Raw genomic sequence first — 16583 nt, forward strand, 5'->3', positions numbered from 1 at the left:
CCCAAACCCCTGCCTCTGCTACGCTGGCCTTTGAAGCATTCAGCTTATTCAGGAAACTTCTTTGCCTTTGGTTTAGTCCGGTTGTGCTGACCTCTCCTGTATTGTGTGTTGTCTTTCCCTTCACCTAAAATAATTCTATCTCCTATCTAATTAGTGAAAACCCTTCTTCCTCTCTCCCTCCCTACTCTTGTAGCTATCAAAGAATATTTTCTTCTGTTTAAACTGTTTTTCGAGTTCTTATAATAGTGGACTCATACAATATTTGTCCTTTTGCAACTGACTAATTTCACTCAGCATAATGTCTTCCAGATTCCTTCATGTTATGAAATGTTTCATGGATTCATCATTTTTCTTTATCAATGCAAATGAGACTTTTTAAATTCAAGTTTTTGATATTATCTGCCCAATAGTTTTCAAAAAATTACAAACTGCTTAAAGGGGCTCCTGCAATACATCCAATGGACGCAACTGAATTGAGCTGAGGTAGAAAAGAAGTGTACATCCTTAACACAGATGTTAATCTCTTCTTTTTCCTTCTCCCAAACTAGAAATTTGTCCTCGTAGAAAAGTTAATGAGAAAAATGACCTGTACCTGGAAAACATAGCTCAGCTCTATTTTATATTTAAACGAGCAGAACATAGTTATTTTGATAAAGAGAGAGCAAACCAACAGAAAATGCCAAGAAAAAGAAGGAAAATATGATTTGAACTTGTAGACACTTATAAACTTATGGATTTGATTTTTCAGATAGCATCTGTCTTCTTTTCTAGAAGCACATAGCTTTTTGGCAATAGTTGGATCCTAGAATAGGCAAGTGTGTACTGACAAAGGTTTGTTAGTGGTTATCAGGGATGGTTGGGGGAGGAAGGGGAGCTCATTGCTTAGCAAACACTGAGCTTTTGTTAAGGGTGGTGAAAAAATTTGAAAACAAATAATGGTGATAGTTGGACAACATGATAAACATAATTAATGTCACTGAGTTGTACCTGTGAAGAATGCTGAAATGGCCACTGCTTTATTACATATATTGTTACCACAGTAAAAGAAGAGAGAGACTAAAAAAGAAAAAAATAAATGTTAAAAAGTAGATAACATAAAGGGTACTAATATATACATAATATTTGTATAATCTGAGATCTCTAGACTTTGAAGTTTATGCCAAGCCAGTCTGAAGAGTGTTGTTTTTTAATGAGATTAAAAGGAATCCTCAAATCTTTTCTTGACTTCATAACTATATCCTCGAATAGTTTAGGGCTGTGAAAATGATGATTCAATAATCAGTGCAAATATGTGATTATTGTATTCCAGAATCAAGTACCTTTTTTCATGCGAAACATCAGAATCACTTTCAGGGATGAATTAAAAAATAAAATCTGGTCTTAGAGATGATAATCTTTATATAAAGTCAATAGCTTGTAACACATTTTCTTGAAATGATACAGTATGATTTAGATCCTCAGAACTACCATTCGCTTTAATTTTTTTCATTGATACTAAATAACGCTGGTGTCTCTAAAGCCACTTTCATTGCTGTTTCCTTTTAAAATGAATATGAAAAAAACCAAAAGATTGAAAGAATATTTGTTTTAGAAATTGACGAATTTTTATCAATAAGACAAAATAGTAACATAAAAACATGATCAAATGTAATTCCTAATTTTTTTCCTTTCTTTGAGGTTCTGATATTATTTTGTGATGCTTGTAAGAAAATTTCTCTTCGAGTTCCTTCTCGTCTTCAGGCTGAGACACTTGTAGGCAAAGGTGAGAACTCTATTAAGAATTTCATGGTTGTAATTTCCAACTTTTAGCTTAAGACTATTTTTGTAAAGTTTTGGGATAAAAGCCCTATAGTAGCTTCCTGACATTAAAACTAGACATATAATGAAAGATGGACTATTTGCTTTTCGGTAGTGGTTAGAAACAGCTAAATAAAAAAGTTAGTTTGGTATTTTTCTTGCCAGAAAAATTAGCAAGTACCAGAGGGCTAAATGATTTGAACTTAGTTCAAACAAAACAAGGCACTAAAAACAAAAAAGAAAGCTCGTTTTAATCCATATCAACAAATCTACTTCTAAATTTATTTCCAAAGTCCAGCTTCTTTAACTGATTAGACACAAAACAGAAGTGTAAAATTTTTAGTTATTTTATTTTAAATGCCTCAGAATAAAAATTGATCACAATGAACAAGTACCTGCCAACAATTTATATGTGATCAATTTCACAGAGTAACTTGGGAAATTCAAATAAAATTTTGATGGGTCTTAACTACCACAACCACCCTTGACTTCTTCTGAGTCCAAAGGTAACGTTCCTTTCATCAAGGTGTTTCATTAGCCTTCAGTTTACAGTTAGAAAAATACACCTTTAATTCAGAAGAGATACCCTTTCCAAGACAGAATTGTTTTGCTGAGTGCTTTGAGGTGTTAATCGGTTATATCTTTTAAAGACATTTAAAAGATATATAGTAAATACTATAAAGACTTAGTAAATGCTGTAAATGTGTTATATGTGAATTGAGTAGAAATTATTTTGATAATAGCCAAAATGTATATTAAGCACTGGGGTAATTAAATCTCAGAAAAAGTATTATAAAATGATAATTTGCAACATTCCTGAAAACATTACTTAAGAATAGACCAGCTTTCTCATTTGTTACAGCATAGCTTTAACTATCGAAAGAGTATTGCAAATAAGTTCAAAGGCCACTAACTTCATACGGTTATACTACAATAGATATCAAACAGCAAATTTGCATATACATACATATGTATACAAACTATAAATAAGAATGAAAGTAGAAACAGACTAAGTCCAGTGACACTAGAAAATATTTTACATCTAGTCATAAATTAATTTATAACAACCAAAACCAAAAAACAAACCCATTGCCACCAAGTTGAATCTGACTCATAGGGACCCTACAGGACAGAGTAGAACTGCCCCACACAGTTTCCAGGAGCAGCTGGTGGATTCAACTGCCGACCTTTTGGTTAGCAGCCAAATGCTTAACCACTGCGTCATTAGGGCTCCAATTTATAACAAACGTAGTGGAAAATAAGACTGCATTAATTAATTTCCATGGGCCCTGTGTTTTGGAATAGCCAGGTAATCAGTAAATTCCAAGGGCAAGCTCTCCCTTTCTGCTTCTCATGCACTAACTCGCAGCTGTTACTCCTGCAAAACCAGTTCCATTCCTGTTTCGTGGTACAAATTACTGTGGAATTTCTTCTCTGCAGTGAATCTGGAGGAGTGTCTCAAGTCTGCCAGCCAAATACTGTCAAGTGATCCTGACTTCAGAATTCTAGAAGATGGCTCTATTTACACAACAGAGGACCTCATTTTGACTTCTAAAAGGAAGGGCTTTTTCATTTTACTCTCGGACAGTCAGAGGCAGGAACAGATAGAGATCAAACTTCTACTGGCAGCAAGAGAAAATAAGGTATAATGGCCAAAGGCTTAAGTAGCGTAGCATATGAAACTACTCGCAGTCCTTCATTTAACTTCCTTCCTTCCAGGTTAAAATCAGTGTTCTTGAACACTCATTTACTTGTCTATTCCACTTATAATTTTACACACACATACTGGTTGTTCTAAGGAGTGGCAGAGCTATGTACAGAAGTGTGTAAACGTAAACAGCTCTGTATCCGGGGAGCAAAGGACATCACAGTTTTCAGGTAGTGTTTTGAGGTGTGGCAATGAGAACAACCAACTTGTAAACAAGGCAGGGGTGGGTCTAAAGCTCAGTGAAAACTGATTCAGACTGAAGATGTAGCACTCCACCCTAAGTGGCTCTCTCCCAGGTTACCGTGGGTTGAGTCTTGCTTTGAGAAGAAATCGTCTCAGGCTTAATTACTCACATGTTAATTGAAACTTCCATGGGTTCCCTCTCCTTGGAGTGGAGGTGTGGCCAATCCATATCAAGGCTCATTTTCTTGCAGTGAGAGTGGTGATTGGTCCAAGGAATCGGAGGGGAGAAGATTACTGAAATTCACATAAATCTCACTTTATGTACTCTCAGCACAGTGATTTTGACCATAAAAAATCATTCATTAATAAATGATTCAACTTAAGAAGATGTCCCAGCAAAATTACTTTTGATTGCAAGAAAACTTCACTGAATTTAGAATGTGGCTAAGACATACAAAACATCATTTTATATTCAAATTGTTGAAAATCTCTACATTACATAAAACAAAATATACTTGAACAAATGCTAACCTATGTCTTTACATAGATATAAAGGCATGCTTGTAACTTTAGTTAATGTTTTAAGAAAGTTTGACCATGCTATTCCTAAACCCATGGCTGTTGAATTGATTCCAACTCATAGCAACCCTATAGAACAGAGTAGAACTGCCCCATAGAATTTCCAAGGAGTGGTTGGTGGATTTGAACCGCCGACCTTTTGGTTAACAGCTAAACAGCTAACCACTGTGTAAAATTAATTCTTAAATATTAGTTAATGGATTATCTATATTCGTGGGATCTAAAGCTTCTCAAGATGGGATTTTTTTTACCAATGCCTAATAAAGTTCTGGTTGAATAGCAGGTTAAATCAGAAAATAGGTAAAACTAGGGACAGAATGTAGTCTGAGGTCTTACTTATATGTGTGTGCGTGTGTTTATCTTCCTACCAAATAATAAAAATCATTTGGAAATTATCCATGACATTATTATGTACACCTTTACTTGTTTTCTCCATTTCAATATATAAGTAAAAGTCACAGTTTGCAGAATGTTGAGTAATTGTGTATTTCTTCATTCTGCCTCAAATACAGGCTCCTAAGAAGAGACATACCAAAGACACCAGCCTTAAGCGCAGCAAGAGACGATGGGCTCCTCTTCCATGTTCAATCATGGAGAACTCCTTAGGTCCATTTCCACAACACATTCAACAGGTAAATATCAGCTTCTTTTATTTTTTATGTGATAGAATTTTTGTCATTAAAACTTTCCATTTGAATTGCCCAGTAATTGAATCAGGCCTTTAGTTTAGTGGTACAATTAAGGATTATCTTATTCACCAAGCTATAGCTGCATAGGAGTAAGGCAGTGTATTTTATCACTTTCTTTCATAAATCATATTTATACATTTAGAAATAGGTCTTATAGTTTGAGTTTCTGATGCTCTTAGTTCTGCCTCCAAATTCTTCCAAACACTCTGGTATTCATGTATAAGGAGCATGTCTAAAGATTTTTCATAATTCGATTCTCTCTTAAATTAGCATTTATTATCCCAAAAGATGATGAGTATTTTTATTTACCAAGAGGCGTCACTGCCACATAGCTGGAGCGTAAACACGGCTAGCTTTGAAATTATGTATTCTTGAAGAATTAATTGTAGAAGGGCAATTGAATTGTTTCTACTTTTTTAAATCATACAATTTTTCATTTTGAAATAGTTTACACTCACTGAAAGAATGGGAATAAGTGGGTAGAAATTTTAAAGTTATATTCAGCTCCACAAATTTTCCACAAATATGTAGACAATTTTAAAAAAAGTGTGTAATCAAATAAATGACCAAGTTTATGACTTTGTACATTGCAGAATGCAATGAGAGATGGTGGGAAGATAAGCAGAAAAGAAAGAATAAGTGAGTAAGAAAGAGGGAAAGTGATTAAAAAAATATAAACCATCAGAAGAATTTTAGTTTGAAATCTTCATCATGGTATATTTGTTATAATACTAATTTGTCGCTTATTGTTATAGATCCAGTCTGATACTGCACAGAATTATACCATCTTTTACTCCATAAGTGGACCAGGTGTGGACAAAGAGCCCTTCAATTTGTTCTACATAGATAAAGACACTGGGGATATGTTTTGTACACGAAGCATAGATCGTGAGCAATATCAACAGTTTTCGGTAGGATCATTGAATTATTTATTCAGAATTGTGTTTTTTTATTGCTAGTTTTATTTTTTTATACTGCTTGCTTGCTCACATAATGGGATAATCAAATATTTGATTTACTATCTTAAATATTGCTAACTTATAACATAAACTTCAAATTTCTGTTGGTTTCATTGTTAAAGAATGACAGTGAGTATTACAAGGAAAAGAAAAGAGGGAAAATAGAGTTGAGATCCACTGCTTTAGCTGGCACCAGCTGCATTCTTCTGTTTCCTTCTTTAGGATTGTTCTTTGGCAATGCGTTCATCGGCCACCATTTTATTTCCTTTGTAATCCGGAATAGTTTACCCACTTATTTTCTTATTTCATCCAATCAAAGGAAAATTCTAATTAACTCCCCTGAAAATTAAACCCTTTTATTTTTCTGTTTCAAACGTCACATAACTGCCTTGTGTTCTGATTTCTAAGCTGACATACTTACAAGAGAACTTTACAGTAGGTGTTCTGCGAGATGGTGAATAAAACTGATTAAGGACTTACCATCTTGAATTATAAAAAAGCACAGTAAAGAAGCACATAAAAGGCAAACCTATCTCATACTTGGGCAGTCCAGAGAGTAACATCTTAGCAGACGTCTGAAAAATGAGTGGGCATTGACTGGAGTGGGTAGCTAAGAGTTTCTGGCAGAGACAGCAGTAATATAAAGATTTAATGATTAAAAAAAATCAACAGCAAGAACAACAAAAGCAAACGCTGACTGGAACGTAGTTGGAAGCTAAAGAAGAGTATGAACTACAAGGCTAGAGAGGTAAGTGAAGACCAGAGTGCGAAGGATCTTATGAATCGTACCCAAGAGATTGGGCCCTGACCTAAGAATGTCCACCAAAGCAATCTACATGGTAGCGAAACTTACAAAACAACGTATATGTTTCACATTAGGGGTTTTATAATGAAATACATTGGTGGGATTCCAATGACATATTTTCTTTATAATTGTATGTCCCTTCCTAGACTCTCTACAATAAACATTCATTACTCATAACCATACCAAACTGTTACTTAAAAAAAAAATCACTTACATAGGCTGTTACAAGAGACAAATGTCAACCACCATTGCAAACATTTTCATCTTTTTATCAAGAAGCAAAATAATGATAGAAGATAGAGTTGTTTGTAGCTTTTATAGCTACTTCACCAAAAGAAAAGATCTAACACTAGCAGTCACTCTTGTGATTGTTGTGTGTGTTTCCTACGCCATATGTTGGGATGTACACTTCATTTCCTATCCTGCTGAGAGATCGTTTGACAAGTTTCTGTTCGTGAATTATTTGAGGGCCTCAGCTGCTTCTCATTGGTCATCCTGCTGCCATCTTTGCTTCGTATTATGATTGTTGCTCGAGGAAAGGGGAAGAGAATAAAGTTAGAGGTAACTTATTCTGTTTTTTTTTTTTTTTCACATCTTTTAAAGGATAAATGAGTAAATTTTAAAATTTCTATGTTCAAAGGTAGGATTTTGAATCATTTGTCCTTCAGAATTATCCATATTTCTCTAGTTCCCATGAACATAATTATGATTGAATTGACATTAAGAAACTCCATTTGCAAATTAGGAAAATTCATAAAGAAAAGTAAAACAACCAGATTCAAACACCATGCAAGTTATAAAATCACTCAAAGGAGTATGAAAAAGAACCTTTCTTTGTTGACGTATAGGTTGAAATTAAAATAATATGTCTTTGCTTTTCTATCAAATTAAATTTTATTTATCGTTCTATGCTAAAAAACTCATTTCTCTGGAAATTAGATCTTTAGTTTCTTCCACTTTTTCTTTTAGCCTTACGCAAGTTACAACTATCAAAATTTTTCATCTCTGTTTTACAGGCTGCTAATAACTGTCTTGGAAACCCTGGTGGCATAGTGGTTAAGTGCTACAGCTGCTAACCAAAAGGCCTGCAGTTTGAATCCACCAGGTGCTCCTTGGAAACTCTATGGGGCAGTTCTACTCTGTCCTACAGGGTCGCTATGAGTCAGAATCAACTCAACGGCAACGAGTTTAATAATTGTCTTACCAGGGCTGTTGTGATCTGTGAATGCTATGATGTTGGTGAAACCGCTGTGTATACTGTAAAACCCTTATAAAACATTTCCAATAGTAGATCAAACAGTGCACATACTCCAGAATTTTGTCCTGAAAACCAGGATTTTGCTGGGGTTTCCCAATTCTTTATTTGCATCTAGCATATATAAATGTTAATTTTTAATAATAGACTGTCATTTGACATAATTTCATTTCATAGATTAGTAAGAATAAAAGCCATAAATCTAATTCAATGCATATTCTATGTGCATCTCTTATATCTCTTGCTCCATGTTGGATTGTCTTGGCTAATGAAGCTTTTCCTGGGTGAGTCACACCATAATTACACTTTGGGGAGTTTGCCTTAAACTATTAAATTCATCTAATTTTTCAGGGATTTACATAACTCCCTTTTGTCTAGTATTTTGAAAAACAGTTATATAATAAATTTCCTATAATTCCAAATTATTCTATGAAAGGGGGCAGTTCAATCACCCTTTCTGAGTATTGAGTGAGGATTCGTACCTTTTAAAAGTTGTTAGAGACAAAAAAAATTTTAGTCTGGTTCTTTCTTACCTATCCATCCAGATCCTTATTATTATTTTTTTTTAACATGTATTTCCTTTTCTTGACACACAAGTTTTTATCCATTGTCTTTTTGGACATTCTGTGAACTCACACTCTGTACCTGCTCAGTTTTGGTGCTAGTGCTACACCCCTTCTTCTTGTTTAGTCTACACCAGATATACTTCTCAACATAAGACCAAGCTCAAGTTCTAACTTGTATCAGCAAGAGTTTGCATCTTCCCAAATTGCCTAGCATAGTGTTGTCACCATTATCCTTATTTAATAATTGCTATAGGTTTTATTAAACAAACACAAATGAATACTCTGTGAGAGGCACTGTACGGTATTAAAAGATGAATGAGACACTTTTACTCCTATCCATTAACTCATCAGCTAGTTGGTCAACCAAAATGTTTAAATCATCACAATGTAGAACAAGTTAATTTTTGAGGTGTTAATTTTATTAAGAGCTGTATCAGTCTTCATATGAAGGGGTATGGAATAACAGTAGAAGAAGGTGCTGCTCGCATGTGAGGTGAATCTTTATGGGTGGGCTAGGATTGGAGCTAGACCTTGAATAACAAATACGATTTTAACAGGCATCCATGGGAGGTGGAAGGATTCCAAGTAGGAGGAATAACCTCTAAAAACAAACAAACAAAAAACAAAACAAAAAAACACTGGTGTTTGAAGTACATGCCATTTATAAACAATCATTACATTCATGTGACTGCTGAATAGCATGTGTGTCAGAGGTCAGAGAAGAACATAGTTGGAGAAAGTAGAGGGGCATGCTATAGACATGAATACTAGAACAAAGGAATTAAATTTTCTGTATATTCACATAAAAAAATCAGATCTGTCATTGAAGGTTTTATTAAGGGGGGAGTGACATAATAAGGAGTTCATCTTAGGGGGATAACTGGAAGTGATATTTGTTATTGAAGAAGGATCAGTCCTAAATGTAAGGAAATAAGACAGTAGGCTATCTCAACAGCTTTGGTGAAAAGATGGAAGAAGCAGTGGGGAAAAGGGGAACCAGAAGTCATTTGACTCAGCAAGATTTGTTTTCTGATAAAATGCAGGAAATTAAAAACATAAAAATAAATGAGTAGAAGATAACTGTGAACATTTGATCTTAATAATTGGGAGAATGATGATACTCTTAGTAAGAATGGAACATAAAAAATTAAGAGCAATGGATCTGAGGGCAGGGATTACCTCATGTTGGGTATGTTATCTCTGGAACATATGTGGAATGTCTAAATTGTAAAGGTCAATCAGACAAGGAAATAAGAGTTGGGTGAGAGAAGTCAGGAGTACATAGATGTGAGAGCTATTTACACAGAAATTAGAGTAAGAGCCTTTTCTGTAAGAACTCACAGAGTAAGAAAAAAGTCAAGATAGAATCTTAGGGAGATATTTATAGTCAAGTAGTAAGTGGAAGAAGAAGATCCACACTAAGAAAGACAAGTCTGAGAAACTGAAGGAGAATGAGAAAGTGCAGTGCTATGGGAACCAATGGAATATAGATTTTCAAGAAGGGTGGCTACTAGTATTAATATAGAGAGTTAGACTTCTTATATATCTACTGCGACTTATAATTAGAATACGAGGAAAACAAAGAGAAGGGTACTGGTTTTGGTGCAGTGTTGGCACTCTTTTTGTGAGTATTTTTAGTAAAATAATAAAATATTAAACCAGATCTTGGGCTGAAGGCAGAACAAATTGAGTGATGATGGAAGCAGTGAGTATAGGTCATTTTTCAAAAAGTTTTGGACAAAAATGACAGTGAAAGAAACAATTTCAGTAAAACTGAGAAAGAGCTAAAAAAAAAAATGAGGTTCTTCAAGCTATAGAAGAACCCAAAAATGAAACTTGAGATCACAACATTCACATGCGATTTAAATAGCAACATTCTAACTCACTAAAATCTTGTTGCCTTTGATATATAATAATTGAAACAAGACAGCAAGACCATTATGTTTATTGAGTTATTTGAAAAGTAGTGCTTTAATAGGTAAATAAGAAAATATTTATATTTGGTTCCTCTATTATATGAATATAAGTGGGTTATCCTAGTGAGCTATGCTATGCTTTAAAATCTAACTACATTCTTATTTAGATCATCCTCTTTACAATAATGATTTCAATTTTTATTTACTCTGGAGATAATTGACTGATTTTTAACAAAAAGCAAAACCAGAATAGTTTCAGAAAAAATATCACCAAATTTCATACAGTAGAATTTGAAATAATAATATTTACTTACAGTTAAATATAAGGAGGTACAATTACCTCAAACTCACGTGACGATGTGGTGAGAAGTAACTGATCTTCTTTTCCACTGGAGTAACAAACTAGCAAGAATTAGTGTAAATTTTAGCAAGATGGACTAAGGTTATATAGGGAGACATTTTAATGCCAGCGTGATGAGTTAGAAGAATGCATTACCAGTTCAACAGAATCTTTATGACAATTTTTACAGAAGACAAAACTTAAGAGTAATTTTTGTTTTGTTTCTAAAAGAGTAAGATAGATATAATTGGATATTTAAAAAAAAAACAAAACTATTTATTAGAGACTTACTCAATTTAAGGCAGTGTGTTGTTTCTGGTGTATCACTAATTATCCTGAGGGCAACTGTAATCTAACACAGAGAGCACTTTCACAGTTTTCTGCCAGTCAAGAATCTCCAAATGGCACCAGTTTAAAGAAAGAAAAGTTTGTACCATCTGTCTGGGGGACAAAAGAAGAGGCTGTTAGGAAGGCTAAATGGTGTAAGTGACATCTAGATGTGATGATGGCGATGATGGCGGTAGTGGTGATGATGGCGATGATGGCGGGGTATGCACTCCCATATGCAGCTCCTGAGTTCATAGTATATTGGGAAATAAGATAGAGTAGTAAAACTGGAGCAAATAAAAATATAAGTTTTATTGCTGAAAAAGCCCATCTGGGTAGTTGTTTAAGAAAAAATCGGTGAGGGACAGAAAGAACATGGATGGTTATTTTGATACATTCCAGTGCAGAGGGGAGTGGAAATACCTTTACCTCCAGTTAGCCTCAAGAGTAAGACACAACGCCACCTTCTAACACAATGGTGAGGATTTTGTGGTTACTTTGGTAGATGATGACTGATCACTGAAGATTTTGATTAGACAGTATCATGATTAAAGTTGTGCTTTATGAAAATGAATCCTATTCCTCAGTGTTACGTAGATTGGAGAAAGGAATGTCAGTTATGACAATGGCAGGAAGATCAACAAGACATCATTTAGGATATAATTGGAGTCTAATGACTGGGATAGTGGTAGGAATAGAAAGGAGAAGGTGGATGATAGAGACACAGAATGCCATGATCATTGGAACCTGGCTACCAACAAAGGTAATGTGGGAAAGGGAATAGTTAGATACCAGAGATTTTGAGCTTGGTTCGCTTTTTATGGAATGATGGTTGTTATTGTTAGTTGCTGGCAAGTTGTCTCTGATTCATGGCTACCTTATGGATAACAGAACAAAGTGCTGCCCAATCCCATACCAGCTTCCTAGTTTTTGATACGTTTGAGTCCGTTGTTATGGCATTTTGTCAATCCATCTCATTGAGGGTTTTCCTCCTTTTTGCTAACCCTCTACTTTACCAAGTGTGATGTCCTTTTCCAGCAATTGGTATCTTCTGATGGTGTGTCCAGAGTAAGCAAGCCGAAGTCTCACTACCCTTGCTTCTAAAGAGCATTCTGTGGTAATGGGATGGTTACAATAGGGAAATAATCAGAAAGAGATAGTTGTGATGAAGAACTGAGTTATTACAGGGTTCACTTTTGGTAGGTTCAGCTTGTCCTGCCAGTGAAGAAAATCATTTAATTCAACAACTATTTAGTGAGCACTTACTATGCATAAACCATGTAAGCAGAATGCAAAAATGATTTGATGTGGAAAGGACATTAAATCCTGGTATTTGAAGCCAAGATACATCATTTTGAAAGAGGAAGAATTTGACATGGAATTAGGAATATGTATATGCTTTTATTATTCATAAGAAATGAATGTTTATAATAGAAAGATGAGAAAATTCAGGTAGAGAAAAGAATCCACAATTCAATCACTCAGACATAGTCATTATATGTATATATACATGTATATGTATAAATCTGTAAATAAATAGAATAGCATTTTTACACACTTTAAAGAAATACTTGTTACTAGTATAAAAATTTTTTTTTTTTTAGTATAACTGGGGGGAATTCTGCATACATTCTAACAAATAGAGCAGCATGTGGTTAATTCAGGGAAGACAATAGCCTCATTCAGCAGCGGTGTGGGTTACTTGGTGGGAGAATAACGAGAAATCACTCTAAAAGGAGATTGAAGTCATATGGTGCATATAACCTGTGCCAGTGTGTTATCTTTCAACTGCAAAATTTCTTAGTTCCATGTACCTCGGTAGATGCTTTTTATACGGTTGCATCTTCCCTCAATTGCTAGGTTTAAATGTGTATGTAATTTCTCCCTTACCAACAAGTTCATGGGGTATTTCTACCTTTCAGCTATATGGCTATGCAACAACCGCAGATGGTTATGCACCCGAGTATCCACTCCCCATGGAAATCCGAGTTGAAGATGATAACGATAATGCCCCATATTTTGAAAACAAGTTGACTGCCTTTACTGTGCTTGAAAATTGCAGACCTGGTGAGCTCACATTTTACAGTATGATGAAATTATTTAATACTTGAATGTTAGGATTTTTAAGTTGTTAATTTTATGATTACATGTCTTTTTTTTTTTTTTTTGGTATTTCTGATTAAGAACCTATTTCCCCTGTAGAAATTGATGTTACAGGATATCACTATTAAGGGTCTTAAATTGCTCTTAGCAAATTTTCTTAAACTAAGGCGTATTAATAAGGTAAAATTTCATGTCTTTTTCCTTTTTATATGATGACTTTATAATTCTAGCAATATTTGCTTGACTCAATTCTTGGCAGGGGGTTGGTTTGCATGTGCAGTGGTGGAAGTCAGTTGTTTAGTCTAAAAGAGGCTAGCTAGGAATTCACAGAGGACATGTCAAGGGGCAATATGAATGGGCCAAGAACCATTTTGTCTTTCAGAGAAATGAGAGGTCTTTTTGTCTTTTTTTCATTTCGTTTTTAAATTGCCATTATGTAAGGATAGGGGAAAAGCTTAGGAAAAATTAAACTTGCCCTTCTAAACCACGAAAATACTCCAAAGGAGAGTGATACGAAAAAAAATATACAAAAGTTTATTGTATGGTGCTGTACAATATTTTTGTTTAATACACGTTTGAAATTCAAAGGGATTGATTGCCTAAGTGATATAGGTATAGTACCACTTCTTAGTGAAGTCTTATAACATCAGTATTGCTTTTGTGAATTCCGTTTATTATAATTAACGGATGGCAGCTTTCATTTTAGCCTAAACTCGTAACAAGTGTATCATATGATAGTAACTTTAGGGAAACACTAGATTTTTGTTTCAATTGAATTCCCCATTAATGTTTTTTAACACAATTACCTAGAACATTTTTAAATGCTTGACTTTTAAGGATATACTATAGGACACTTTAAGTAGTCCCAGGGCAGTGCAAATGGTTAAATGCTGGACTACTAACCGAAAAGTTGACGGTTCAAATCCACCCAGAGGCACCTTGAAAGTAAGATCTGGCAATATGCTTCCAAAAGGTCACGGTCTGGGAAACTCTATGTGCAAATACTGTGCTATTGCTCTAATTAACACTACCAGGTTGGACTACAAAAGAGACGAGATACAGAGAAGGACCTTTCCAAAAATGGCCCATGAACTGGGGCAGGAGGTAAGGGAGAAGAATTTGGGAACCAAGGTGGAGGGAGAAAAAAAAAACAAAAACCGCTTTTCATTTATGTAAGGTACAAATCAGGTAGTCACTTAACTGAATTTCAAGTTAAGGGCATGGAGTGAAATGATGAAAGGGCTCAGAGAAGTTTTACAGAACATTTACCCATGCCTCAATTTATTTGTAAAACGAATCTACTTGTGGCTTTTTGAGAGAATTCTCTACAACAATGCCTTGATTTTATTTTTGTTTGTAATTCAGTTATATCATTATTTTAATTTCCTTTTTTTTTTTTTTTTTACAATATTGGATTTATCTGAACAGGAACTTCAGTGGGGCGAGTGACTGCCATAGACAATGATGAACCTGACACCTTACATACTCGCCTGAGATATAGAATTTTACGACAAACCCCAGGTCACCCAAAGCATTTCTCTGTACATCCAGATACAGGTGTCATCACAACAGTTTCATCTTTCCTGGACAGAGAAGTAATTAGTTTATTTCCCAAGCACTAAATTATATTTAAACTAATAACGAGCTCTCAAGGGAAGTGACAATATGGCCATTGTGACCTCCTCTTCCAGCAGGTTTCTATATGGCTTTGGTTAGGGTTGCTCTAGAGAATTCCTTTGTACCTGCAGACACGTTGGGAAGGTACAAGGTGTTAGATGAGGTCTCACTTGAGATCATGGTCCAGATTTGATTTGTTGAAGCTAAAATAGCTTTAAGATCTTAAATGTTATATTAGACACACCAACTTTCCATTATACTGATTGGCCAGCCTCTTGCTCTGTATTTGTATTTATAGTGTGTGTGTGTTTTAAATATAATAATAATAATAATTAAAAGTTTACCAAATAATCAGAGGCTACATAATGGTGATGATAACTGCAAGTTATGGGAAATAGAAGACTATTCATCAACGTATCTTTTCCCTTTTTTTCAGTCCTGTGAAACATACGAGTTAATAATGGAAGTGCGAGACATGGGAGGCCAACCCTTTGGTTTATTTAATACGGGAACAATTACTATTTCACTTTTGGATGAAAATGACAATTCACCAGTGTTCACAGAAACTTCTGTGAGTAGATACCTCTATTCATTTACTTAGAGTCATTTTTTTTTAAAAAATCTAATCTAGAATTTGGTAGCTCTGTGAGAGCATAAATTGTGGCTTCAATATCTGCCCCTTACAAATAACATAGGGAGAAAAAAATGATTTCTGTAGAAATAGTTGACGACATGAAAGGAAAACCTGGGATTAAAGTCTAGATCTGTTATTTTCCAGTGGCTGTCATTCTTCTAAAGATTGATCTTATTCCTCTAGCAGAGTGCGAATTGCTCATTTTTTTTAGACTTTTAATATTTTTTGCCTCTCTGGGGGAGAACTATAATTTAATTTATCAAAGGCATAACATTCTCCTTACATCGATTGCTAGTTAATCACAAATAAATTTAAAAAGATTGGTATGATAAGTTTTCCAGTAATTATAAGAAATCAATGTAGGTTATAATTATCTACAAGTGTTGAGAGCTTGATATATTAACAGAAAGCATTTATTAAGTCCTTATTATGTCTTTTTAGTATGTCTAAAAAGGGAGAGATAGACCATAAAAATTATGGGGGTTCAGAGAAGAGACAAATCTGAGCATCAGGAAAATTGACCTAGAGAAGTTGAGGAATCGAGGCATGAGTTAGTCTTTGAGGATGGGGTAAGATTTGAAAAAGCAGTGTGTGGTGAAAAGAAGTATGCTAACCGTTAAATTTGTAAATTCTTTTCCAAAAGATGTATGTACGCTGCCACGTCACTTTTCTTTAAACACGAAGTTTTGAACAGAAAATCACATTGTTAAAGCCATATATTTATAGTAATAAGAGACAATTGTTTCAGTACTTCGTAGAGGTAGAAGAAAACAGAATTGACGTTGAGATTTTACGAATGGCGGTGCTTGACAAGGATTTGCCCAACACTCCTCACTCAAAGGCTGTGTATAAGATCCTACAGGGAAACGAAAATGGAAACTTCAAGATTTCCACAGATCCAAATACAAATGAAGGAGTCTTATGTGTTATCGAGGTAAACAAATAAAATAATCAAGCGATGCTTTAAAAAAAGTCAACTTATGTTTGGGCATTGACATACACGTACAAGGCTTTAGTACTGCAATGCAATGTAATGCTGAAATGATTTACATACAGTTTTTTCTTTTTATTATTTTACTCTCATTTAGGGGAAAGGCATGGCAGG

At 34.6% G+C, this 16583-nt stretch overlaps 1 protein-coding gene across 1 annotated transcript in view; it reads left to right on the forward strand.

Moving 5' to 3' along the window:
• Positions 1-16583, forward strand: part of DSC1 (desmocollin 1) — a 33210-nt gene that overhangs the window by 2429 nt on the left and 14198 nt on the right. Inside the window, exons 2-9 of the mRNA XM_064294629.1 lie at positions 1678-1762; positions 3238-3440; positions 4780-4899; positions 5712-5867; positions 13047-13191; positions 14656-14822; positions 15281-15415; positions 16227-16412. Of these exons, the coding sequence (XP_064150699.1) occupies positions 1678-1762; positions 3238-3440; positions 4780-4899; positions 5712-5867; positions 13047-13191; positions 14656-14822; positions 15281-15415; positions 16227-16412 (1197 nt within the window). The remainder of the gene's footprint in view (positions 1-1677; positions 1763-3237; positions 3441-4779; positions 4900-5711; positions 5868-13046; positions 13192-14655; positions 14823-15280; positions 15416-16226; positions 16413-16583) is intronic.

The sequence above is a fragment of the Loxodonta africana genome, chromosome 11 (assembly GCF_030014295.1).
Source record: "Loxodonta africana isolate mLoxAfr1 chromosome 11, mLoxAfr1.hap2, whole genome shotgun sequence".
Lineage (NCBI taxonomy): Eukaryota > Metazoa > Chordata > Mammalia > Proboscidea > Elephantidae > Loxodonta > Loxodonta africana.